The sequence below is a fragment of the Scyliorhinus canicula genome, chromosome 3 (assembly GCF_902713615.1).
Source record: "Scyliorhinus canicula chromosome 3, sScyCan1.1, whole genome shotgun sequence".
NCBI classification, from domain to species: Eukaryota; Metazoa; Chordata; class Chondrichthyes; order Carcharhiniformes; family Scyliorhinidae; genus Scyliorhinus; species Scyliorhinus canicula.
In genome coordinates, this window is record NC_052148.1 from 130,649,503 (window position 1) to 130,675,262 (window position 25,760).

At 41.0% G+C, this 25,760-nt stretch overlaps 1 protein-coding gene across 4 annotated transcripts in view; it reads left to right on the forward strand.

Annotated features, from left to right (window-relative positions):
• atp8a1 (ATPase phospholipid transporting 8A1) overlaps positions 1–25,760 on the forward strand; it is a 433,224-nt gene that overhangs the window by 356,620 nt on the left and 50,844 nt on the right. For all 4 annotated transcript variants that reach the window (XM_038791303.1, XM_038791304.1, XM_038791307.1 and 1 more), the window contains 2 exons: positions 14,392–14,470; positions 16,790–16,851. In XM_038791303.1, coding sequence (XP_038647231.1) covers positions 14,392–14,470; positions 16,790–16,851 — 141 coding nt within the window. The remainder of the gene's footprint in view (positions 1–14,391; positions 14,471–16,789; positions 16,852–25,760) is intronic.

A 25,760-nucleotide genomic window follows, 5' to 3' on the forward strand; every position in this document is an offset into this window, starting at 1 on the left:
TTCTTTTTGTCTCCGGAGATAGCTCATTACTATGCTAATGGCTAGTAGTTTCACTTCTGTCTGGGTTCTGCAGGTTTCAATCCACAGAAAACCTTGCACCTGCTTGTTTTTCTAGTGCTGTCCATTTTTCCCTGTACTCTTTGCGAGTGTCCATTTTGAAATCGGGACGTGGCCACCCCAGGTGGCTACAAGGCGAACTGAGCCTGAGTCAGCAGCAGCCTGCAGTATTCTTATAGAGTCACTCCTGCTTCTTCTGACTCCCCACATTTGTTAATTTTGAAATGTTTTCCAGCAATCTCATGAGCTGCTTCCAGCAATCAGTTGAGTTGAACCAGATTGTGTGAGATCAGGTTGTACAAGATGTGTTTGCAAAGAAACCTTCAGCAGAAAATTTTAATCTAAACTTTAAAAAAGCATGAATTCCTTGATTGCTTTTAAACATGTTCACTCTGAAAGTAGTTGCTGAGAAATAATGTCAAATTTTTACCTTTCCTGTTCTGTAAGAAAAAAATGATCCTTATGTGATGAAGAAAAGCTGTTTGCTTTTGCTTGCTGTTAATAAAGCTGTTTCCTATAAGCAGGAATGATTAGTCCTTCTGGTTAAGATGTCTGCAGGCCTCATGTATTTGTAATGTTGTGTGGAAAAAGGATTACTGACCCCTGTGGCGAGGTCAGGAGAGGACAATATGAGCTGCCATTAAATTTGTAAGGGGGTGGGAATTTACACCATCATTCATTAATGTAGAGTTGTGAAAAATGTTTTTGTTTTTATAAGGAAAGTCTCAAAATGTTGCACTTTGTGTCACAACATACTTCGACAATCAAATATTTTACCGTTTTGTAGGCTTAAATATATTGATCATTTTTCTTAACTGGCTTTGTTTGCTTTAAAGTACTGAAACATAGAAAATTTCCCCAAAGAATGGTACTGTGGAAAATAGAATTGAACCTTAATGTCTTTCTTGTATAACTGCAGAATACAACGCTCGAAGTTTACTCGTGCATTTTAATTCTGGTAAAGTAAGTGTGTTTAGGCCAATGTAAGTGTTATGGAGACAGCAAAATTATTATCTCTTGAACTTTATTTCTTTATTTTGTTGTACAATTAAACTAGCTGTCAGCAACATTTGCAACATTGGCATGTTGTATCTTTTGATGACATTAACAAGGTGCTTGTCCACCCACTTTGCAGAGGGCAGCAGATGACGTAACCGCTGTTCAGCACTCGTCACTGGTTTTGCCATCGACCACCATAATGGTAGCCGGTTCTAACATCAGTCCTGAAATACACAGAATCAGAAAGCGCATTGAATGTTTGTTTGGACACTCAAACAACATTTGACTATTAGTGATATGTACTTTATCGCCAAGGTAGCTTAAAATCCAATAACTTCTGACAAATTGCTTCTTATTTACTTAGAAAATGTTATTATGAACATTTTTACGAGCATTTAATGTGCATCACAAGGAAACATCAAAGGCAAACCTCCCTCCCATCCCCGCCCCCACCCTAAACTGCAGGAATATCATGAAAATATCATCAGCCACCTCCAGGGTCAGATTCTGAGCCACAAGACACCAGTGACAGTCTGATTTGTGTGTGTGTGTGTCTGTTACTTAAAGGAACAATCATTACATTAATATTATTTTCTCAGTACATATAGTAAGACTGGAACATGGTAAATTAAATGGTCCAGATTGTATTTAATAAATCAAAATGCATTGCATTCCAGAGAAATTGGTATATATCTGATTTACACACATACCTGCCCCCTCCCCACTCGCACCCAATTTGCCACAGCCAAGGTCAAAATGTTTGCTACTTAATTTTATGTTGACCATTTTTAATGCCTCCTCTGTCTTCAACATTAACAAAATAGAGAATGGATATTATGGGGTTGATAATGTCTAGACTTCTGGAGGTATCAATGATGGAATGCACAGAATATGTCATTAACAGTGTCCCTGGGAATATATTTCTGCGCAATTTTTGATACCATTTAGATGGCTGCAACATTCCTGACAAATTCTTTTCAGAACACTATTTCACAGCAGATTTCTGACACTTTATGGCAAAACAATTATTGCTGATTTGCAATATTCTTAAAGTATCAATAGAACTAAAATGTATTTTGAGACTCCCTGAACACAGGATAGATCCTGTAATTTGTACAATTACAAATATCCAATGGACAAAAAAATCCCCCCTCAGACTGACATTTAAAGCAAACATTTAAAAAAATGCATTTTATTCCAGCAAAATTTGTATATATCTGATTTACACACATGTACCTGCTTAAATGGATAATTTTCATACATTTATATTATGACCTTGTATTTAATCTGATCCAATAATTAGATTTCATCTGACTAGAATTATTTTTTGTTTAAGATCCATCACAAAATAAGGTTTCAGTAATCCAGGCGGCCAGTAATTTGCAATTCTTATCAATCTGTTGACTATTCAACCAATTCAAATGTCCAGAGGCCCACACAAATCTGACTGACATCATGATTTACCATCACTATAGAGTCTTGTACTTTTCTAGTCAGTGTGGGCTGATTATGTCTGACAGTCTTTGCCATTCTGGTCAAAAGAAACAAGGATCTTGGGCCCTCAGTCATTTTCTTGCAATGTTGCTTGTAAGCTAAGTGATGATACAGAAATGATCACATAACACAAGAAAAGTATTAGTTTATTGCTGCATTCTTATTGGTAATTGGTAGTTTATTTACTGTGTTTCCAGTTATATCAGTTACTTCAGTGCTGCTCAGTCTGGTAGTCGAGGCACTGTGGCAACTGGTGTCACAGCATTTTCACCAGTAAATGTTATCTGAACAGCATTTGCTATCACTGTTATGGACGCAAGTGTTCTGTTGCACAAAAGGTTATCAAAGGAGTTGATCAATTATTCTCACTGCTAAATCTTGCGTTCAGAGAATATATTGAAACTGATTATAATCTCCATTGAACTATTTTTTTGAAGTAAACTATCAGAAAATATTGATAACTGAGGAGTCAGCTGTACCCATTACAGTTGACATCTCAGTAAACATGAGCAGTACAAATTAATCAGCCTGTCCAATTTGCATTCTGCAAAAGGTCTGGACAAGTGGATGGAATTGGTCATCTGAAAATCTGCTGCCCGTGTCTTAACTTGTAGCAAATCCTGTTTCCCTATGATCCCTTTGCTCACTGACCTACATTGGCTCCGAGTCAAGCAACATCTAAATTTTAAAGTTCTCATCCTTGTTTTCGAATCCCTTCTTGGCTAGCCTTTCCTTGTCGCTGTAATCTCCTCTTGCTCCATAACCCTCTGAGATCTGCACTCTTCTAATTCTGGCCTTGTGTGTATTTCCGATTGTAATCCTCCACCATTGTTAGCCATGCCTTCATTTGCGTAGGCCCCAAGGCTCTGGAATTCTCTCTACATCTCTCTACCTCACTTTCCTCCTTTAAGACACTTCTTAAAACCTACCTCTTTCACCAAGCTTTTGGTCATCTGCCCTAATATCTCGATATTATATCTTTCTATCTGACTCGGTGTGGTACTTTGTTTTATAATGCTGTTGTGAATCTTGGAAAGTTTCATTAAATTAAAGGTGATATATGGCCCTCAGCATTGGGCCATAAAGCATTGGGCCATAGAGTCTGCAGATGGGATGGGCTTACCTGGGAAGTGGCGTCCTCATAAGGGAATGTCCAACAGCCTGGGAAGATAACCCTCATTTGAACCTTTAAATTAGCTTCATTTCCCGCCCACATCCGGTCAGTATCTTTCCGCCACAGGTAAGACGACAGTTACAGGGGGATATAGACAAGTGGTCAGATGGGCTGATCAGTGACAAATGGAATTCAATCCAGCGGAGTGTGAGCTGAAGCATGTGGGCAGGACAAACCAGGCAAGAGAATACATGATGAACTTTTGGACCCTGGGAAGCACCAGGGATCAGAGGGGCCTTGATTTGCATGTACACCTGTCCCTCAAGGTAACAGGGCAGGTGGATAAAGTGGTTATATATCATATGCCTTCTTTAGCTGAAGCATAGAGTTTACGAGCAGCTAGAGTATTGAGTGCAGTTCTGGGATGCAGTTCTGACATAGGAGGGATGTGATAGCATTGGAAAGGGTGCAGAGGAGATTTACCAGGATGTTGCCTGAGATGGAGAGCTTTAGTTGTGAAGAGAGATTGGACAGACTGGCGTTGTTTTCCTTGGAACAGAGGACACTTGAGGGGGGAAATGATTGAGATGTATAAAACCTGGGGATTAGAAAGAGTAAACTTTTCCCCTTGGTGGAGGATCAATGCCCAAAGGGTGTAGATTTAAGAAAGAGTCGGAAGTTTTAGAGGGATTGTGAGGGGGAATCTTTTCACCCAGAGGGTGGTGGGAGTCTGGAATGCACTGCTTGAAAGGGTGATGGAGGCAGAGACCCTCATAACATTTAAGAAGTATTTAGTTGTGCACTTGCGAAGTCAAGGCATACTAGGCTTTGGGTCAAGTGCTGGAAAATGGGATTCAAATTGTTAGGGGGTTATTTTTGACCGGCGCAGATGCGATGCGCCGAAGGGCTTTTTCTGGGTTGTAGACCTCTATGACTCTAAATTATTTGCAACACAGAAGTGTGAAATATTACGTATTCATAGGAAAAATAAGGAGGTTGCATATCTTGATACAGGGATAACTCCCCTGCTGCTATTCAAAATAGTGCTATGAGATCAATTCCAATATCTCCACCTGAGAAGGCAGAAGGGTCTAATCTGACAGATGATACCTCTGACATTGCAGCAATCCGACATCACTGCCTTCGACTATTAGTCTTCACTTATGTGCTCAAGATCTTGATCTGAATTTTACGTGCTCAAAGCGAGCGTGTTTCCCATAGGGGATGGGGGGGGGGGGGGGGGGGGGGGGGGTGCACGTAAAATAGGGCGGGGCACACTCCCAGCACCTTCCGTTCCAATTTTATGCTCAGTCTCATATTAGCCCTCAGAATTGGCAGCCCACGTGTCATATTTAAATAAATAATCGATGGTTAATTAGGTTGGTTATCAAACCAATTGATCGAGTAATATGCTGTGCATGCCATAAAACCTTTGTCATGGTCAGGAGAGGGCAGCCTGTTTTTTTTTTCAATTACCCATTGAAAGGGCAGGAATGAAGGAGTTCACTCTTACCTTTTTGAACTTTGCTTTAAGCTCCTTTACTATAACCCTTTTGTGTGCATATAACTGCAAATAAGAATTTTTCTGTTTTTGTATTACAGGAAACTGCGGGGGGGTGGGGTATGGTAGTGTGGCCCCTTTAAGGGTGATACTTTGCAGGTCATATGACAGGTCTAGAGCCTATGGGGACACAAAACACGAATGTAAGCCTATCAGGAGTTTAGGCATGGTTCTGGTCATTGGTCAGAGTTAGGCTGGGAGCCGACCTGTGTATTAGTTGTGCTGTCCGGTGTGTATAGTTTGCCTGAGTTTCAATAATCCTCTTTTGTGGTTCAACACTGTCTTGTCAATCGCCTCGCAGCATCACAAGAAGAAAATCTTTTACCTAGAGAGTGGTGAGAATGTGGAACTGGCTTCAATCACTCCCTATGTTCGGAATTAGTAGAGATTGATTTAAGAGATAGATAAGCATAAGTAGGAGAAAAGAATAGAGGTTTTTACTGAATGAGGTGATTAAGGAATAATAAACTGAGGGAGGAGTCTCACAAGGCACATAGATGCTGGTATGGACCTGTTGGACCAAATCAAATATTTATTTTTTATGTTAGTTATTATTTAGTTAAGTTATACTAAAAGCAAAAGCTCTGCCCAGTCAGAGTTGGCATTTTTGCATCTGTCAAGAGGACTGTCAGGCAGGTGATAGTGGGAGGCTAGCCACTGAGTAGAGTAAACATTAAATAAGGTATCACTGTGCTCATTGGAGTCCGTGAGGTATCTGGGAACCCTGAGTTCTTGTTCATAGTACTTCTCAGAAACTGTACTGCCTTTGTACTATCAGGCAGTTTATTCAGATTCTTGGCTTTTGGGTGTTTAAGTCATTATATTCATCTTCATATGGAAAGAGTCTGTGTTTATGTTTTTTGTCACACAGCCGAGGGCTCTGATAGATAGGCAAGTGAGAACATTTAGGGTAAATTAGAGATGCTTATTTAAAAATATTTAACAGCAATATAACATTTAATCAGAAAATGCCTTTCCAGATTTTCAGATTCAGTGAACCTTTCACCACTTCTGTGTTTTTTTAAATATTGCAATACAGAACTTGTGGAAAGGCATAATGCAGTGTGAGGCAAACTGACAGCGGTTTTGTTTATGACTCACCGATACACTGGGGAAGATTTTTTGCCTTGTCATCTGGGCTTAAGAGTTGGGTTGTGGGTGGTCTGCCCTTTATAGAAACTGCCTGAAATCGACGGAAATTAAAATGATGGGCAGCCCATCGGCAGTGGCAGTCTTATGCCCTTGAAGCAAGTTGAAATCCTATTCCTTGTTATTTCCTTGTCTTTCAATCAGCAACTTTATCATTGTAATTGTTTGGTCTTTTGCTACCTTTAATTTGTTAATGCACCTTGATGTAAGAATGAAAGTAAATTAACTCTAACTGCAGTCAAACTCTTTGGAAGCTCCTTCTGAAAAAAAAAAGGTCTTCCCTCAATGAAGTCTCATTTTATAGCCTGTTTTGCAATAAGTGACTCCTGGTATCAACAGAACACTTATTGTTTGGTTCAATGTTCTGTGGAGCTGCTATTCGTGAAAAGACTAATAATGATTGAGTGCCGTCTTCAAACTATACTTGGGAACTTGTACATTGGCCCTATTTGTTTCTTAACATCACTATTAATTTTCATGAAAAAAATGTATGCAACTTCTAATATTTTTATGCATTACTTAAATTCACTTTATCTTTTCACTTTATTGTATTGGGAGTTGCTGCAGACTATGTTTGCACTTCAATTTCTGAACGTTTACAATTTGACGCAGTTGGTGGTTTGCATGGATCATTCATCACTGTTTAAAGTTTGTACATTTATTCTCTTCTCTGGTTCTTTCTTCTCCCATCTCTTCCCACTTTGAATCTTTCCCAACTCTTGCTATTTTAAGGAATAATGAAAAAATTTAACAAACTCTTATAAATGAAATACTAAACTAAATAAAATTGAATTTAGCGAACTAAACCACTTACTTGTTCAAGTCGACATAACTCTTGTCTGTGGCATTTGTAAATTATGCATCGCAATACTAAATTTATTTTCTGAAGCTCGCTACTTCCCTATGTGAAGCTTTTGCATATATAGCTTGATTTTAAGCTCCTGGTAGAGTGGCCAACACTGATATAGATATGTCTGCGTGAAGGTTTAGCCACAGTGAATCCCCAGGAATAATCAAAACCACTGATAGCAATAGCAAAACATTGAAACAGTTTGCATTCCGTTACAATTATTAAATCAATAATTTGATGATAACTAAATCAAAATTATGCATGTGTTTCTGGTGCTTGAGGATAACTGTTAGCAAGACTGTAATACATGTAAACTGTTTTCCTACTATATATGCAGTCTGAAGCTCCCAATGCAGCTGAACTATTGAATCCGGATTGAGAAATAGGAACGTTTGCAGAGGATGGTGACCAAAAAGAGCAATTGACTCAAAGAAATATTGTAAAAATTAAGAGCAACTGCACTTCATTGAAAATTATATTCGGTGTTGCATTGATTGGCTCTGAAAACCAAGCAGAAAATTGAGTGTGAAGACAGCACTTGTGAAGTGTGAAGAATGTATTTGCCAGGAAATTGGAAACGTGAATTATGTCAACTAATGTCAACCTGTGATTTTGTCAGTCAAAATCTCATAATTAAATCACAGGTTGTTGAATAAAACATAATGTGATATGAAGTAGTGGAGCATGGAAGTTTTTTGAATCTCAACTAGTTGTAATGCAATAATAAAGTATTCGCTGTGTGGTATTTGACATACAAGTATTCCTTCCCTAATCTAGCACCCACAGCAGGGCCATAATTTCCAGAGAATAACTCCTTAAAGGGCATCTCCCCACCTGTACAAGGGAATCACCCCTGTGAATGTGATTGCATCAAATTAATGAGGTTACCTGATGGCTGCTTGATTATCACTTGACATTTGTCTACATGAATATTTAAGTGGCATCTTCAGTTTGTTGATAAAACACTCGCTCGTAATTTTCAAAGAATATAGCGTCAAGCCCATTATAGACTTGACCACATAATTTAAAGTGCCCATTATAGCGTAGGGGGGGTAGTAGTTCATTGTTGGAAGTACTGTCTCTCGGGTAAAGTACTACATTGCTCAGGTGGTTGTAAAACATCTGAGCATTCTCCTGATGTTCTGGATAACATCAAAAATAAATCATCTGATTATTCACTTGCTCTTTATGGGACCTTAACTGTACACATGAGCTCCCACAGTTGTGCGTGACAATAGTGGCTAAACTTCAAAAATAAGTAATTGATTGTGAATTGCTTTGGGGTGGAAAATCATTATATACGTCTTGAAGGTACAGTATAAATGCAAGTTCCTTTTCTGAAGTCGATGAGGAATTTAATGTTATATTGTTTACTTTTTTTTGCTATGACTACCTGGAAATGAAGGTAGTTTAATATCGTTAACAGACTAAATGTTTAATGATCTGAGAATTTTGTCGCTCCAAAAATGAATTATCAAATGTGAAGAGAAAGTTGGGGAAATGAAATGAAATTTACTTGATAAGGCCTTTAATGATTAATTTCTGCAGAATAGCTCAGCAGATTCTCCTTTTCTAGGAAACACTGAACATTTTGGTTTCAAAAGTGGTAGCTATTGTCATTTGTTCAGGGCTAAGCTTCCTTTGGAACAATCAGTGTTTTTGAGAGATGCTACCACAGTGCCTCATATTTTCATGATTTGACAGACAACACTGGTGACAATAGATGTGCTGCAATATCATAGCATCATAGAATGGTTGCAGCACAGAAGGAAGCCATTCAACCCCTTGGGTTTCCGCTGTCTTTATGTAAAGGTGGCTCACCTAGTCCCATTCTCCCATCCTTTCCCTGTAACAATGCAAATTTTTATCATGTGTTTATTCAATTCCCTTTTGATATCTGCAATTGAATCTGCCTCCACTGCCCTCTCAGGCCGTGCGATCCAGATTCTAACCACTCTGCATAAAAAAATGTCCTCCGAGTTTTTTTGCCTATCACTTTAAACCAGTATCCACTGGTTTTCAATCCCTCTGCCATAGGGAACAGCATCTCTCTATTCTGTCTGGACTAATGTGATTTTGAACACCTCTATCAAATCTTCTCTCAACCACATCTATTTTAAGGAGGATAGTACAAGTTTCTTCAATCTATCTTCGTAACTGAAGTTTCTCATATCTTGAACCATTCTGAATGTTTTCTACACCATTTATAAAGCCTTCACATCCCCTAAAATGTAGGCCGAATTCTCCGTTCCCCGCCACTAAGATTGGGGATTCTGATCGGGAGGAGAATCCCACGTTGGCCCAAAACCGGGATTGGCGCTGAGTGGCTGACCCGTTCCCAGTCTTTATTCCCACCGCACTATCCATGGTAGACTTCCCACCGTGCACCAGTAGAACCATGCAAACAGCTGACATGCATTCATGAGCACAATGGACCCGGATGGGGTTCAAGGGGGGTTAGCCTATTGCTCATGTGCCCCTCTGTCCGGGGGGGGTAGGTGGGCTCGGACTGCGGGAAAGGGATTGATCCCCGGGCCCTCTCCTAGGATGGGGGGGCCTGTGCCTGGACTGCTCCTTCCATCCCTGGGCAACTTGAAGATCACTCGTAGCATGGTGAGCTCAGGCAGCCCTCTTGTTTCTGACCTGTTTAAACTCTTGAATTGACCTTTGCAGATTGGACTACTCTCTCTGACAGGCATGAGGAGGTCAGACAGTTCATTTAAAGATGAAGCCAGGAAGACTCCTTTAGTCCTATACTTTTAAAACTGCTGCTTTTTGAAGTGTCAGAGCCTTCCAAGAAAGTCCCTAACACTTGAAAGGCCTTGAAATCCTCTGTGGTCCTTTGAAATGCCTAGCATCCATTCAGTTTCACAGTTCAGTACCTTTAACTCGCCTTTGATTGACAGCCTAAAGATTTAAATACAGCTGACAGAAGGTTTGATTGTTTATCTCGCCCTTCACGCTTGAATGCATTTGAAGTACCCCCAATTGAGCCTAACCACAATGTTTATAAACATCCTTCTTCTGATTGACAGATACTAGCCACTTGAAAGCAGCTAAGTGCTTTCTCTTACACTGCAGAAAGCACTGTGTTGTTGAAGTGGCCAACAGCTTTCAATCACAACAAGAATGATGGGTGGCTGAAAAGGGGTGCGGTTGAGTCATCCTTCTGCATGCATGATGTTGGGGGGGGGGGGGGGGGTAACCCATTATTCTGCTTCTTGATAAGGGATTGGGGGTGCTCCCTTGGCCAGTGGGGTGGTGTCAACATTTGCATTGTGGGGGAGAGGGTGCGCCTGTCTCTGGATGTTGAGATTAGGGCACCCATTCGAAATGGCTGCCCGAAACCAATAAGTGCAGGGAAACCGGCGGCTTTGCTGCTCTGCATTATTTTGAATAGTAAAGGTCTGTGAATTCCGCCTTGGCAATAGTCATAGCACCAGAGGGACACAATCCTGATTTTCTGCTGGCGGGCAGGACTTAGTCTCTGGAATGGAGAATCCTGCCCGTGGTGTCCAGAATTGGGCATGTCAGAGATGACAATGAAGTATCAACGGTCCTGGGTATTGGATTCCCACATGCTGCAAAGACTACTTTTAACACAGATGTGTCTACAAAACAATTTTGCTGTTCTAACAACCCTCCGTTTATTTATTTATTTATTTTTAAATAAATTTAGAGTACCCAATTCATTTTTCCAATTAAGGAGCATTTTAGCGTGGCCAATCCACCTAGCCTGCTCATCTTTGGGTTGTGGGGGCGAATCCCACGCAAACATGGGGGAATGTGCAAACTCCACACGACCCAGAACCGGGATCGAACCGGGGACCTCGGCGCCGTGAGACAGCAGTGCTAACCACTGCACCACCGTGCTGCCCTTCAACCCTCTGTTTACAAGCTAACACGGCACAAGATCAGTGCCAGTCATATTGCATTCCTATATAACTCAAGTGGAATTTGATATATATTGGATATTGATCTGTTCAACGAGATCATTCATCAACCCATCATGGGTGCCCCTTTCTCGTTGTCTACTGCGACTTCTTCCCAATGTATCAATGATTTTGAAATGCACAAACCTGTCCAGAATCTGAGCAAACTGTCCAGACTGACATTTCAATGCAATACTGAGGAATTGCTGCATTGTTGGAAGTGCCATCTTTAAGTAAGACTTTAAACTTTGCCTTATCTGCCAGCTAAAGTGGCTGAAAAGATTATTTGACACTTATTTGGAGAAGAGTAGATTTCTCCCAGTATCCTAGACAACTTTCCCACTTTAACTAATGCCATCGAAAACAGATTATCTGGTCATTCATTTATTTGCCACTTGAGATCTGTGTGCGTTGTCTGCTGCCTGTACGTACATAGGAACCGTGACTGCGCTTCATAAGCAATCCTTTGGTTCTTAAACACATTGGGAGGTCCCGATGACATCATAAGTACAAGGCTTTCCTTTCTTTGCACAGGCCATTCAGGGTGACAGTGCAAGCAGAATTCTTTGTTTTGTATCTACAGCTGAGAAGTTGAGAGCGGGTCTGATAAAGGTCTCAAGATTGTTAAGGGTTATAATGGGATAAATAGTGGTGAATCGTTTCCAGCAAGACGGCACAAATTATCATCATGATGAAAAGAAATAGAGGAAGTTTGAAAAAAATTATTTACACAAGTGGGTGATTAAAATGTTGAATATTTTGCCACAAACTATTGTTTAAGCAATATATAAATTGCTAAAAAATTAAATGGTTACTTTACAAGATAATTATTGAAGTATGTGGAGAGCATCAGAGTAGGAAAATGCCATACATTTGTATAAATGTTTCTCTAATGTGACATTCTATAAGTTCTAATAGTTGAGCCAGTTTTGCACAGGATCCTCCAAAAATGGGGCTATGTCCCATGCCGGCGTAAAATCGCTGGCGTTTCACTCTTGACTTTCCTTAAAAAAAAAGGCGAGTGATTCTCCCACCTGCAGGGGTCTGGCAGGGCCCCGGAGTGCTTCTCGAAGCTCTGGCTGCGGATACGGGCCCCCCACTTCACTCGGGAGTCCGTGCATGCGCACGGTGGCAGCCTGCAGCGGGCGCGCCGTGCGCCATGGCGGGCTCGGCCGTGGACCAACATCAACAATGTAGATCCCCCAGAGCTGGCGCGCGCCAGCGGTTCCGAGCCACCCAATTGCTGCCCCGGCCGCCCATGAGGTCCCCCTAGTGCTCGATCCCCCTGCTCCCACCAGGGCGGCCATAGACTGAGTCCGCAGTCGCCATCCAACGTTCCCGACCGGCGATACTTGGTTAGAACCATGCGTTGGGAACGCAGCCAGTTTAGCCCGGAGAATCACGGGGGGGGGGGGGTTGTCAGTCAGTAGCTCCCCGGCCACGCACGCCAGCAATCCTCCCGGTGCCAAACGTGATTTCTGCGTGGGGCCGTGGAGAATCCAGCCCAGAATTTCACATCAACGTCTATAGCACATTAGCGTTGGGTAACTTTGTTTTTATTAAGTTTTGCATGGTCAGACCTACTTAGCATTTCTTAACAACGTTTTGACAAATGTTTTTTTTTGCTGTGATTCTGTTCTTCCATGGATACTATTTCAGCTGTTTATTACTTTGAGATATTTAATATTTCCCTAAATGCTTTATTTTATGTTCGTCACATAGAATTTCCTTTCCAAGAATATTTTTTAATACTTTGAACTTCAAAACACTTGGTCTGGAAAATTCCTATGCACAGGGAGTTCAGGGCTATTGCTGTATATTCTGTGCACCAGTTGTCTTGCATGTACAATGCAAACCTGTGCAATGTGCAAAACTGCATTCCATCTAAAACATGAGACAAGAGATCGATCCACCTGACCGGAAGTAATCTTACACTTATTGAATTCCAGGCCAGCTACATCATCACTGTAGGTCAATAAGTAAACAAGTCTTAAAAGGTCCAAGATGACTCTTTGAACTCTTAACTTTTTAAACTTAATCTTTAATTATCATTTGGATGTCAATGAGCAGAGCTTCAGTCTCCCAGGACAAATTGCAGCACGGCTGTTGTCTAAATAATTTGAGCATGCTGACCAAGCTAGATTAAAACTTGGTAGCTGCTTTTTAACAATATGGGAAAAACTGTTTTTAGTCATGTGGGTCAAATTCAAAGTACTTTATTTCACTAAGTACTGAACAGCATCTGGCGGGCAGGGGAGGAAGAACACCATGCAGGCTAACAATGATAAATCATCAAACAAATATTGGGAGTATTTTTGTGTTGTATCATTACTAAGCTTGTATTTTCTTGCAGTGGGTTAATATTGCTCTTCATTTTCCATTTTATTTATGTATGTAACTGGTCAAAAATGAGTGTCTCGCTTTTAATTCTTTGGTTGTACTCCTGTACCAGAAAGTAACAAATGAGCAAAGAGATTGGGGAGGGAAAAATACTTTTTAGGCCACTTAGCATCTCTTCAACATGTCCAACACAGCTAATGACGATTTCCCTGAATCCCATTGCCTTTAACTCAACAAATTTATACATCAGTGAGTTTATCAAGAACAGATAATCTCCAGTCATTTGACTAAATGGATTAAATGTAGAGAAATAAATCGCTCATGAATTTATAACACATCATTATAGGGGTGGTTAAATACGTTGAACACTTATCCCTTTAGCACCAAGTGTTCTTAGTGCAACTATTTAAAAAATTTGAAACTAATTTAAAAATTAGTTTATGACTGAAGCCAGTCGTTTTGATTACATTTTAATTACAGCTATGTAATAGGTGGTGGGAATTATTTTGCATGTGGAGTGATTAAATTTTATATTGAAGATAAAGATTCATGCTTAAGCTTATATAAGCATGATACCGATTTAAAAAGGTCATTGCAAAAAATGGAATTGCGATATCTGGCTTAGAGTGCCAGTTTAGTAGCAAGTAACTTGTGCAGGAGTTCCAAAAACCAAGTGAAAATATCGCAATCATATCAAAAGATGTTGCTGTGGGCAAACTGCAAAAAAAGGCCCAAGTACTTAAAAGATTAAAAGTGGTTGTCAGTAAAAACGCCTCACAGTGGTGGTGAGACAAAAACACACTTAGTGAATTTGAAACGACGATAAAGAGAAGGGTTAGAGTTCACAGTGCTGGTCTGCCGTAAATGGTTCTCATGGATTTTTCTTTTCCCATAGGTTTTCTGGGTTCATTGTTTGAACGGCCTGTTCCACTCGGTTATTCTGTTTTGGTTCCCACTGAAAGCCCTCGAGCATGGTGAGCATAGATAAACAGAAATGTTTAGCGAGATCTTTTCAGGTTACCTTATTTCCTCCTGCATACAAGCCACAGTTTGCTGTGCTTATCATTTTGTCCTAAACTGCCGATATAAATTTAAGCATTTACCCATTGGTTTAACTTTAGTTTTGACTGTCTTGAGCCTAAAATTTCACGAGCATTTATTGGAACAAAACACATACATACATTTATTTTTAAAAAATAAATTTAGAGTATCCAATTCATTTTTTTTCCAATTAATGGGCAATTTAGTGTGCCCAATCCACCTACCCTGCACATCTTTAGGTTGTGGGGGAGAAACCCACACAGACACAGGGAGACTGTGCAAACTCCACACGGACAGTGACCCAGAGCCGGGATCGAACCTGGGACCTCGGCGCCATGAGACAGTAGTGCTATTCACTGTGCCACCTTGCTGCCCCCACGCATACTTACATAATAGTGAAAAAAAAGTACTTTATGAAATGCTTAAGCATGAAAATAAATGTTGGAGATGGGGGTGTTTATTTTTAAAACAATCTATTTGTCATGCATACAAACTTCACCCAAATGAATCTCTCTCCAGTGTTGGCAATTGTGCTTCACTAAACTGTGGAAAGTGATATAAATTGTGAGTGTTTCGAATTTCCTCCTTCAAAGTCTAAATTAGTACAGGGTTTATTCGTAGATGGTCTCACAGATTGAAATATGTTTACCAGTAGGATATAAAGTGTTAGACATGCCATGTATGTTTGGAGTTACGAAATGTGTAGCAAAAGTTTTACAGTCACCTAAGATGAGTTCTGTCACTAATGGTATCCATCCAGGTACTAATGTACCAATTTGAGTTGTGCCCTCCCTGATATAAAGGGGTACTATAAGCCTGGAAATATCACTGGGTCACTTACCAACTCCTTTTTACAAATGCTGTAGCAGCACTACCTTGCAGAGGCCTTTAAATGTGTAGCTGGAACAGCCACATGGAAGACTATTCTTAATATGCAAATCTACATCCTATGAAGGATGTTGGACTCAAATTGTAATTCTTAGATATAAATGAGCATGTGCTGTGAAGGCTCCACCCATTTATGCTGGTGTTAAGCATTCTACCAAGCGGGCCTTCAGGCATCATTTTAGGTTGTCCAAAAAGCAGTTTGAAGCGATTTCTCAGTTTTTATTGGAAATGTGCGCTGGCTTGTGAATGCCCCACCTGAATGCTGACCAACCCCCATCCCCACCATCACATTGCCACTTGCCTCACTGGCAGCAGCCCTTGGACAACTCCCAAGGATTGGGTGGTGAGCAGAAGGCAAGGGTGACCATAGTAAGCTTATAGGGTTCAAACAAGGAAAATACACTGTTTTTGTTGCAGTGATTTCTGTGAAAACCCGAGCAGATCTCATGCCTTTCATCAATATTCAATTTCCGGCAAGTATCTTAGAATAGATATTAGGCCCTTTGACGTTTGTAAGCACACCCCATAGTGCAGGTGTAACGTGAATCACTGAGACCCAAATTTGTTCCTTTTTGTTTTAGTCCATCAGCCCCAATGCATCTTCGGGGCCCTTTTCACTTAGAAGTAGAAATGCAGAGATAGATTTGACTATAATTTTTTACAGTATGCATTAGATTGATGGAGACACATTTCCAGGCAGTTTGTACATCAGAACAGTCTCTTTGACTTTGGTTTTGCTTCCTCAAAAATATTGAAAAACATGGGTTTTTGGGTGACACTGGTCTTCCTCGAGGTATCCCTAAGGCCTTCTCCTTGAATATTGTTTGATAGTTAAGATGAATAATATCAACGACATTGACATCCATTTCATTTATTGGGGTGTAAAATTCTCAGTAATCTTTTTTGCCATAGATGTACAAAAGCCCTTGATGCCTTAGATTTATTGCTCTTGTTCTGATTAAGTGTCCTCAGCTCACTTATGGAATCTACTCTCCATTTTTCACCTTCAGTAAATGTCAAGCTGGCAGGCCTAAATTTCCCAAGACCATTCTTAATTTGTTTTGAAAGTTTGAAGCAGCATTACTCTGTGCATTGCACTAAAACTGCCCAAGTGCACAGAGTAATGTGAAAATAAAGAAATTCTGCTGAAGCTATTACATCTTTATTACAATAATCCTGGAGGAACAGTTACTGTGAAGCCCTTACAGAATAACATAGCTCTTTCAAATATCAGACCGTACATTAACTATGAAAAATCTGCTGCTGTGATATGACTAGCAGATGTGGTGGGATTATTTTCTTGGAACTTTTAACAACTAATAATTTGAACTATTGAACTCACTTTAACATTTTGCTTCCTGCAGACACTGCATTTGGAAATGGAAAGACGCCTGGCCGCCTACTACTAGGAAATATGGTTTACACAGTAAGTTAATTTGTAAATGCTCATAACGTATAAATGTTGTGGTATTAATAGGGAATTAATTATTGCATTTCTCTTGCTTAAGTTCCAAATGCTTCTGTAAGACTGAAGAGGATGAATATTCAAAACTATAATCATAAAAAACTTTCCTTTGCTTTCCTTTGTGAAGCTCCCTGAAAGTGAAATCTTGAGCTATTCATACCTTCTAACAGGTGACTTCTGACTGATCATTATCTCTTAATTAGAAACCGAAAAAAACAGGAAGTAAATTCAGTTGCAATATACACTTGCTGGATTTTTTTACCTTGATTTGTTAATTCGGAAGAACAAAGGTCACTCAGCAGTGAAACTTGTCTCACCTCTGCTGTTATCTGACTGCATTTCGAACGACCTTTGTCTCGACCACAATGCTCACCAAATTATTTGAACCACACATTCTAGCTTTGAGTTAAAGTAGATGTTTGAAATGTTAGGTTTCCATTGTAAATTCCTGTTGTTAAGCTCAATTGCCATTGGTTTGTTACTTCCAGACTGTTCATCTTTTTGCCTGATCTTGAGTTTTAGTTGCTTCCAAATAATAATGTAAATAAAGCTGCAAAGCTACACCTGATGCCTTTCTAGCTTTGAATATTCTATTTTTTTAAATGTAGAATTTACTTCCATTCTATTAAGGTGTTTCTTTAATTATTCTATCACCATTTCCTGCCGTATCTCAACGCAGCCATTTTAAAATCTTTCAACTAGACTAACTTGCCATGGAATGCAATGGTTGTTATGCACAAGTATGGCGGTCATTTTCGCACTGCATGACCCTGCAGACAGCAATGCGATAAATATTTTCTTCATCTATTTCGTGCTGTGTGGTAATTGGCCCTTCAGGTTTTCAATTAAAGGACTAATAATAATTAGTGTCACAAGTAGGCCTATATTCACAGTGCAATGAAGTTGCTGTGAAAATCTCCTAGTCACCACACTCCAATGCCTGTTCTGGTACATTGAGGAAGAATTTAGAATGTCCAATTCACCTAACAAGCACATCTTTCGGGATTTATGGAAGGAAACCGGAGCACCCAGAGGAAACCCACGCAGACACAGTGAGAATGTGCAAATTCCGCACAGACAGTGACCCAAGCCAGGAATTGAACCCAGGTCCTTGGGGCTGTGCAGCAATGGTGCTAACCACTGTGCAAGACTGAGCAAAGATATTTCCAGCAATTCTGATAGGGAAGTTCTGGGAAGAATATCAAAAGTTTACTGCGCAGAACTTTTGATGGTGAAGCTGGTAGTGGGCAGAAGAGCTTTCATTATTAAGAACCACAAAATGTATCAAATGATCTAGATTCTCCAGTTGTAAACAATCTCTAAAACAAGAAGTAGTTGGCAAGGTGTCAGGAAGAAAATGCAATAATGTCAAAATAGTGGCGCAGAAAACATTATCAGACCATGGGAGGACAACAGTCGCTGAAAGTTTTGCCTTTAGCATTTGATGGTCCCTCAACTGATTTCTACTAAACTTCTGGATTGTAAAATGTACAGATCTGGTAACTATTTTTTATCTTCAATACTTTTGATAAATGATAGAGGAGTTCCAATTTTCTAAATAATTGTTATACAAATAAGTTTCTATTTTCCAAATCCAATTAATACATAGATATGTATATTTAGATAAACAATACCTATATTTTTAATTGTTTATCTGAATATATGAAAATTTCATTTAATTATTTTAAACAGAAAGACCTGAACCTTGCACCATTACCGCAAAGCGCACACCAATCCTTTGTTCAAAAAAAGTCATTTGTGCAAAATTTAGCCAACACTTTTTAAATTCTTTCCCTGAATATTGATGTCTTTGGCTTGGCCAGAATTCTTATTGACCATCACTTTTTTCCCTTGAGAAGATGGTGGTAAGCTGCCTTCTTGAACGCTGTAGTCCATGTGATGTAGGTACACCCATCGTGCTTTTTGGGAGGGAGTTCCATGGTTCTGACCTAGCGACAGTGAAAGGACAGCAATATAGTTCCAAGTCAGGATGCTATGTGGCTTGGAGGGGAACATGCAGGTGGTGGTGTTCCCAGGTATCAGCTGCTATTATCCTCTTAGATGGCAGAGCTTGCAGATTTGGAAAGTGCTGTTGAAAGAGCCTTGGGGAGTTCTCCAATGCATCTTGTAGGTGGTACACACTGCTGCCAATCCTAGCTTCTGACTTGATCTTGCAGCCACGGTATTTATCTGGCTGGCCAGTTCAGTTTCTGGTCAATGGTAGACTTGCAGGATAGTGATCGTGTCGTGGGGAATTCAGCAATGGTAATGCCATTGAATGTCAAGGGGAGATGGTTGGATTCTCTCTTGTTGGAGATGGTCATTGTCTGGCACTTTTGTGGTGTAAATGTTGCATACCACTTTTAGACAATGCCTGAATGTTGTCCAGGTCTTGCAGCATGTAATCTGAGGAGTTGCAAATGGTATTAAACACTGTGCAATCATTAACAAACAACATAAGGGGACGCAGTGGTATAATGAAATTGTGGCTGGACCAGTAGTCCAGAGACCCAGGATAATACCTGGGTTTGAATCCCACCAGGCAAAATGGTGGAATTTGAATTCATTAAAAGATCTGGAATTAAAAGTCTAACGATAACCATGAAACCATTGCTGTAAAAACCCATCTGATTCACTAATGTTCTTTTGGGAAAGAAACCTGTCATCCATACCTGGTCTGGCCTACATGTGACTCCAGATCCACAGCAATGTGATTGACTCGCAACGTGGGCGGCATGGTGGTCCAGCAGTTAGCACTGCTGCCTAACAGCTCCAGGGACCCTGGTTTAATTCGAGCCTCAGGTGACTGCCTGCGTGGAGTTTGCACTTTCTCCCGTGTCTGCGTGTGTTTCCTCCGGATGCTCCAGTTTCCTCCAGTCCAAAGATGTGCAGATTAGGTGGATTGACCATGTTTAATTGCCCCTTAGTGTCCAATAGGTGAGGTTGGGTTACTGGATTACAGGGATAGGGTGGAGGCGTGGGCTTAATTAAGGAGCTCTTTCCAAGAGCCGGCGCAGACTCGATGGGCCGAATGGTCTGCTTCTGTACTGTAAATTCTATGACTCTTAAATCTGTAAGAAGTCTTACAACACCAGATTAAAGTCCAACAGGTTTATTTGGAAACACTAGCTTTGGGAGCACAGCTCCTTCATCAAGTAAGTGCTTCAGTGAGGGGCAATAAATGCTGGCCCAGCCAGCGACGCCCATAAAACGAATAAAGAAGAAAAAAATACAACCCCACTTTTGATCTTGTGTTTAAAGGAAGGTCATTAATGAAGCAATTGAAAATGGTTGGGCATAGAACACAATCCTGAGGAACTTCTGCAGCAAGACTGGAATGATTGCTGTCCATAATGATCTTCCTTTGTACTAGGTATGACTCCAACTAGTGGAGAGTTTTCCCCTGACTCCCTTTAATTTCAATTTTGCGAAGGCTCCCTGATGCCACACTTGGTCAAATACTGCCTTGATGTCAAGGGAAGTCAGTCTCGCCTCACCTCTGGAATTCAGCTCTTTTGTCAGGGCCCATATCCTTTGCTCTATCCAATGCCTTCAGTCATATCTTGATCTCATGCAAAGGGAATCTCACTTTCTGAAGACTGGCATCTGTGATGATGGGGATGTTGGAAGACAGTAAGAGTTGAATCTTCCATTCAGTTTCTGCTTGAAAATGTTTCAGCGTTGTCTTTTGCATTTATGTGCTGAGCTCTCCATCATTGAGGACGGTGATTTAGTGGGACCTCTTCTTCCTGTTAAATGTTTAACGGTTCACCACCATTCATGAGAGGATGTGGAAGGACTACAGGACTTTGATCTGATCCTTTGGATTTGTGGGATCGCTTTGTTCTGTCCATAACAAGCTGCTTCACTATTTAACATCTATGTAGTCCTCTGTTGTAGCTTCAGCAGATTAACATTTGATTTTTAGATATGCCTGATACTGCTCCTGGCATGCTCTCCTACACTCTCCATTGAACCAGGGTTGATCCCTTGATTTGAAAGTAATGGTAAAATGAGGGATGTACTGAGACACTACACTGTAGATTCTGGTCAAAAGTTTCCTTGGACCCGGAAAATCTAGACAACCTCAAAAAATAGATAGTCTGCATATAATGGACATGATTCACAGTTAAGGAGATGAAGTGCTATACAAATAAATTATGAGTTTGTTGCTTTATGTAGTGGGGGACAACTGATCAGGTGACATTGCTGCCTGAAATGAACAATGGTGTGGAAGTGATTGCACTACCCTGTCAAATCTGCTGCTTTCTGTTGGAGGTGGGCTCCAGATCTCCAGGGGTGCAAAGTTCAGCTATTACCCTGAACGATCTTGAAAGAAAGACGGCCCCTAAATCACTATTGAGTCCAAAGGTTCCGCCAAGACTCTACGGGTCATAGCGGTCTGAACACCTTTAGCTCAATGCCAGATGATGACTATGGAACATGGCTTGTGTAGACTCCGACACCTGTTTCCTCATCAGAGGAAAAGTGGAATACCCAAGTGATAAATATTTGGCTTGGGGAGGGAGGAGGAACTGCAGGGTTTGCAAATAAATGGATATATTTCAGAATAAAACCGCACTATTTACTATAAAAAGATGGCAGAAAGCATTTTGCCCAAAATAAATTCTGCACAAACAATAATCCTGATAAAGGTCTTTAGCAATGTTTACTGCCACTTAGCCACCTGCAGCACCTCTTTCACATAAGTGTCATTTTCTGGTACCAGATCCACAGAATCCCTAGAGTTTTTCAAAGAGGTCACAAAGATGATTGATGCAGGTAGGGCAGTGGATGTTGTCGATATGGACTTCAGTAAGACCTTTGACAAGGTCCCTCATGGTAGACTGGGACAAAAGGTGAAGTCACACGGGATCAGGGGTGAGCTGGCAAGGTGGATACAGAACTGGCTAGGTCATAGAAGGCAGAGAGTAGCAATGGAAGGGTGCTTTTCTGATTGGAGGACTGTGACTAGTGGTGTTCCACAGGGATCAGTGCTGGGACCTATGCTGTTCGTAGTATATATAAATGATTTGGAGGAAAATGTAACTGGTCTGATTAGTAAGTTTGCAGACGACACAAAGGTTGGTGGAATTGCAGATAGCAATGAGGACTGTCAGAGGATACAGCAGGATTTAGATCGTTTGGAGACTTGGGCAGAGAGATGGCAGATGGAGTTTAATCCGGACAAATGTGAGGTAATTCATTTTGGAAGGTCTAATGCAGGTAGGGAATATACAGTGAATGGTAGAACCCTCAAAGAGTATTGAAAGTCAGAGAGATCTAGGTGTACAGGTCCACAGGTTACTGAAAGGGCAACACAGGTGGAGAAGGTAGTCACAAAGGCATATGGCATGCTTGTCTTCATTGGCCGGGGCATTGAGTATAAAAATTGGCAAGTCATGTTGCAGCTGTATAGAACCTTAGTTAGGCCACACTTGGGGTATAGTGTTCAATTCTGGTCGCCACACTACCAGAAGGATGTGGAGGCATTAGTGAGGGTGCAGAAGAGATTTACCAGGATGTTGCCTGGTATGGAGGGTATTAGCTATGAGGAGTGCTTGAATAAACTTGGTTTGTTCTCACTGGAACGACGGAGGCTGAGGGGCGACCTGATAGAGGTCTACGAAATTATGAGGGGCATAGACAGAGTGGATAGTCAGAGGCTTTTCCCCAGGGTAGAGGGGTCAATTACTAGGGGGCATAGGTTTAAGGTGCGAGGGGCAAGGTTTAGAGTAGATGTACAAGGCATGCTTTTTACACAGAGGGTAGTGGGTGCCTGGAACTCTCTGTCGGAGGAGGTGGTGGAAGCAGGGACGATAGTGACATTTAAGGGGCATCTTGACAAATCCATGAATAGGATGGGAATAGAGGGATATGGTCCCAGGAAGTGTAGAAGATTGTAGTTTAGTCGGGCAGCATGGTCGGCATGGACTTGGAGGGCCGACGGGCCTGTTCCTGTGCTGTACTTTTCTTTGTTCTTCGTGCAGAAGGAGGCCATTCCGCCCATCAAGTCTCCGCCCATCAAGTCTGCGCCCACCCTCTGAAATAGCACCCTACCTAGGCCCAATCACCCACTCTAATCCCGTAACGTAACCTGCAAATCTTTGAAAACTAAGGGGCAATTTTAGCATGACAAATCCACCTAACCTACACATCTTTGGACTGTCTGCAGAAACGGGACCACCCAGAGGAAACCCGCACAGACACTGGGAGAACCTGCAAACTCCACACAATCACCCAAGGCCGGAATCAAACTGGTGCCTGGTCCCTGGTGCATGTGATACAGAGGTGCTAACCACTGTGCCAGCGTGACAGATGGGAAGGGAAATAAGATGTAGCTTCTACCCCCCCCCCCCCCAAGAACCTTATTTAGTGTAGTTTACACATGACCAATGGATTTTTAGCAAGTGCGGTGGGTAGATCTTCAGCCACTCTCATCCCTATGCCCATCCCATTTTCCTCCATTGTTTACCCAAGTCCATCTGAACGTGCCACAAAACATAAATGCATATGGATGAAAATGTAATTCCATCGTACATGGAAGACACACAATTTGAAACAATCCTTTCCTTGAATCGCAGGTATCTCGTAACACTGCTGCTCTGGCCGCTATCTATACGTTAAAATTTAAGGATCCACTGCTTGGTTTGAGTCAGTCATCCATTGATACTACAACAATGATTGTAACTATATTGCTTTATCAGTGGACTTCCAGTTGATAAATTGTTAAGTTACTTGGAGAAAGAGGGCAGCACGGTGGCCTAGTGGTTAGCACAACCGCCTCACGGCGCTGAGGTCCCAGGTTCGATCCTGGCCCTGGGTCACTGTCCGTGTGGAGTTTGCACATTCTCCCCGTGTCTGCGTGGGTTTCGCCCCCACAACCCAAAAATGTGCAGAGTAGGTGGATTGGCCACGCTAAATTGCCCCTTAATAAAAAAAAAGTTACTTGGAGAAAGAAGTAGTACAGTGCAAAGGCTAAGAAAACTTTTATGGAACTTAAAGTGGGCATTTTGACACTGAGCCCTTCCTGTTAATTTCCTTTTGTTTCCATTTCTTTTATGTCGTTTTATTTTTTTTTGGTCTGTGGACACATAATCGGAATGTGCCTTTAAGGAGAAGACTCAAATTTGAAGTAGCCTGCTTGTCGGGACATGATGTTCCCAGGTTTTGTTTTTGGGAGAGAAGAGGCGAGACTCCTCGGCACGGAATGGAACTTGGGAACCAGGTTTAGAGGGAGTCGGATCAATTGGTTGGCTGGCAACCAGTGGGGTGGCCAGGGACACGTCTGCCTGACAACGGCCAGTGATTGGTTCGTGCATGATGCTTTCTGAGAGAGCTGGGCAGAAGGGTTTAGACCTTGGAAAGAAAGGAATGTTATCTCTCTCTCTCTCTCTCTCTCTCCTGCTTGCTGAAGTGAAAGAACTGCTCTATTATTATGAAAGGACTAGAGGTAGAAAACCTTGCCAAAGAAACCTATTCCTTCTAGGCTGGAGTTGGTTATCAGAATGAAAGCTGAACTTCAGAAAGCCTGAAACCAAAAATCATCCCAGTGTATCAAAGAATTCTTATCCTTTTATTTTTATTAGTTTCTTCTACTTTCCATCACCCTTTCCCCTCTGTTGTTTGTCTATGTATGTTTGTGTGTGGAGAGAGTTGGGTGTTGGGAAGGGGGGCATTGGGCAAGGGGCATTAGATAGTTACATTTTCTGTCGGTTTAATTATGATACTGTACAGAATTAAAGTTACTTGTGTTAAAGTTAAAAACCTGGCTACTATAGATTATTGGAATTAACCAAGGACCTTGGATATTTTAAATAAAATCTAATTGCACCTGTGTTGTAACTCCAGGTCAAGTTGAGCTGGAATTGACCGGGCACTAGCCCAGGGGGCCGTGACAAACACTAAATTTGGCTCCGTCATTTCTGTGGCCTCAAAATCTGCAGGCGACATCTGCTTATATACAGCTGTGTGCAAATTGAAATTACCTGAACATTGAGATTATATATCAGGCAAAGAGGTGGGACAGCTGTAACCTGAGCAAGATAGTTTCATTAAAAAAAATTGAGACAAGGAAACGAGATGGAATACGAGTCCCCATGGTTGACCACAAAAAGAAACAATAGGCATATCCAGCAAGTGGAAATCCTTGCCACAATGACATACTGAGAATCATGATGGGAAGCTGTAGGTGACGATAAGTCAGAAATTTCAACTGACTACTGCGAAATATGAGAGGACAAGAATTGTTACCCTCTAGCACAGTAAAGTTCCATTGTACATGTCAGAATCCATCTTGAATTTAGCCCAGTATACCTCATAAAACAGCTGAAAGTTTTGGAAAATCTGCTAAAAGCACTGCCAAAAACAATAACCGCCGCAAGATTCACTGAGACCGTTTACTGCCTGCCGTCATAAGCCTCCATCCTTCTAAGGTGAATGATTTTGGCTGTTCAGGGGGCAATACACTCTACACTTACAGAGTGCTCCCTGTTGGAGAAATTGCAAGCAATTGTGATTACTTTACAGATACACATCTTAAAACCTTATCCAAACATCGACGCCAGTGATGCAGAACCTGTGCAAACAGGGACAAAAAGCCTGGATGTTCCAGTTAAAATCCTGGCAACAAACACATGATCAAAGTGCTAATAATGAAGGAAACCTAGATTTGAAATGTGCCTTAATAATAGAAGTCTGAGGTGAAGTGTAATTTTTATTTAGGTTTTTGTACTTATCAGAATTCAAATTCTCTGTTTAAGCAAGCTTAACGTTTTTACTTTTGAACCAAGCTCTTTTTTTAAAATTCACTCTACTAGCAAATGGATCTCACAGCTGACAGCTAGACTGATAAAGTAATTAATATTTCT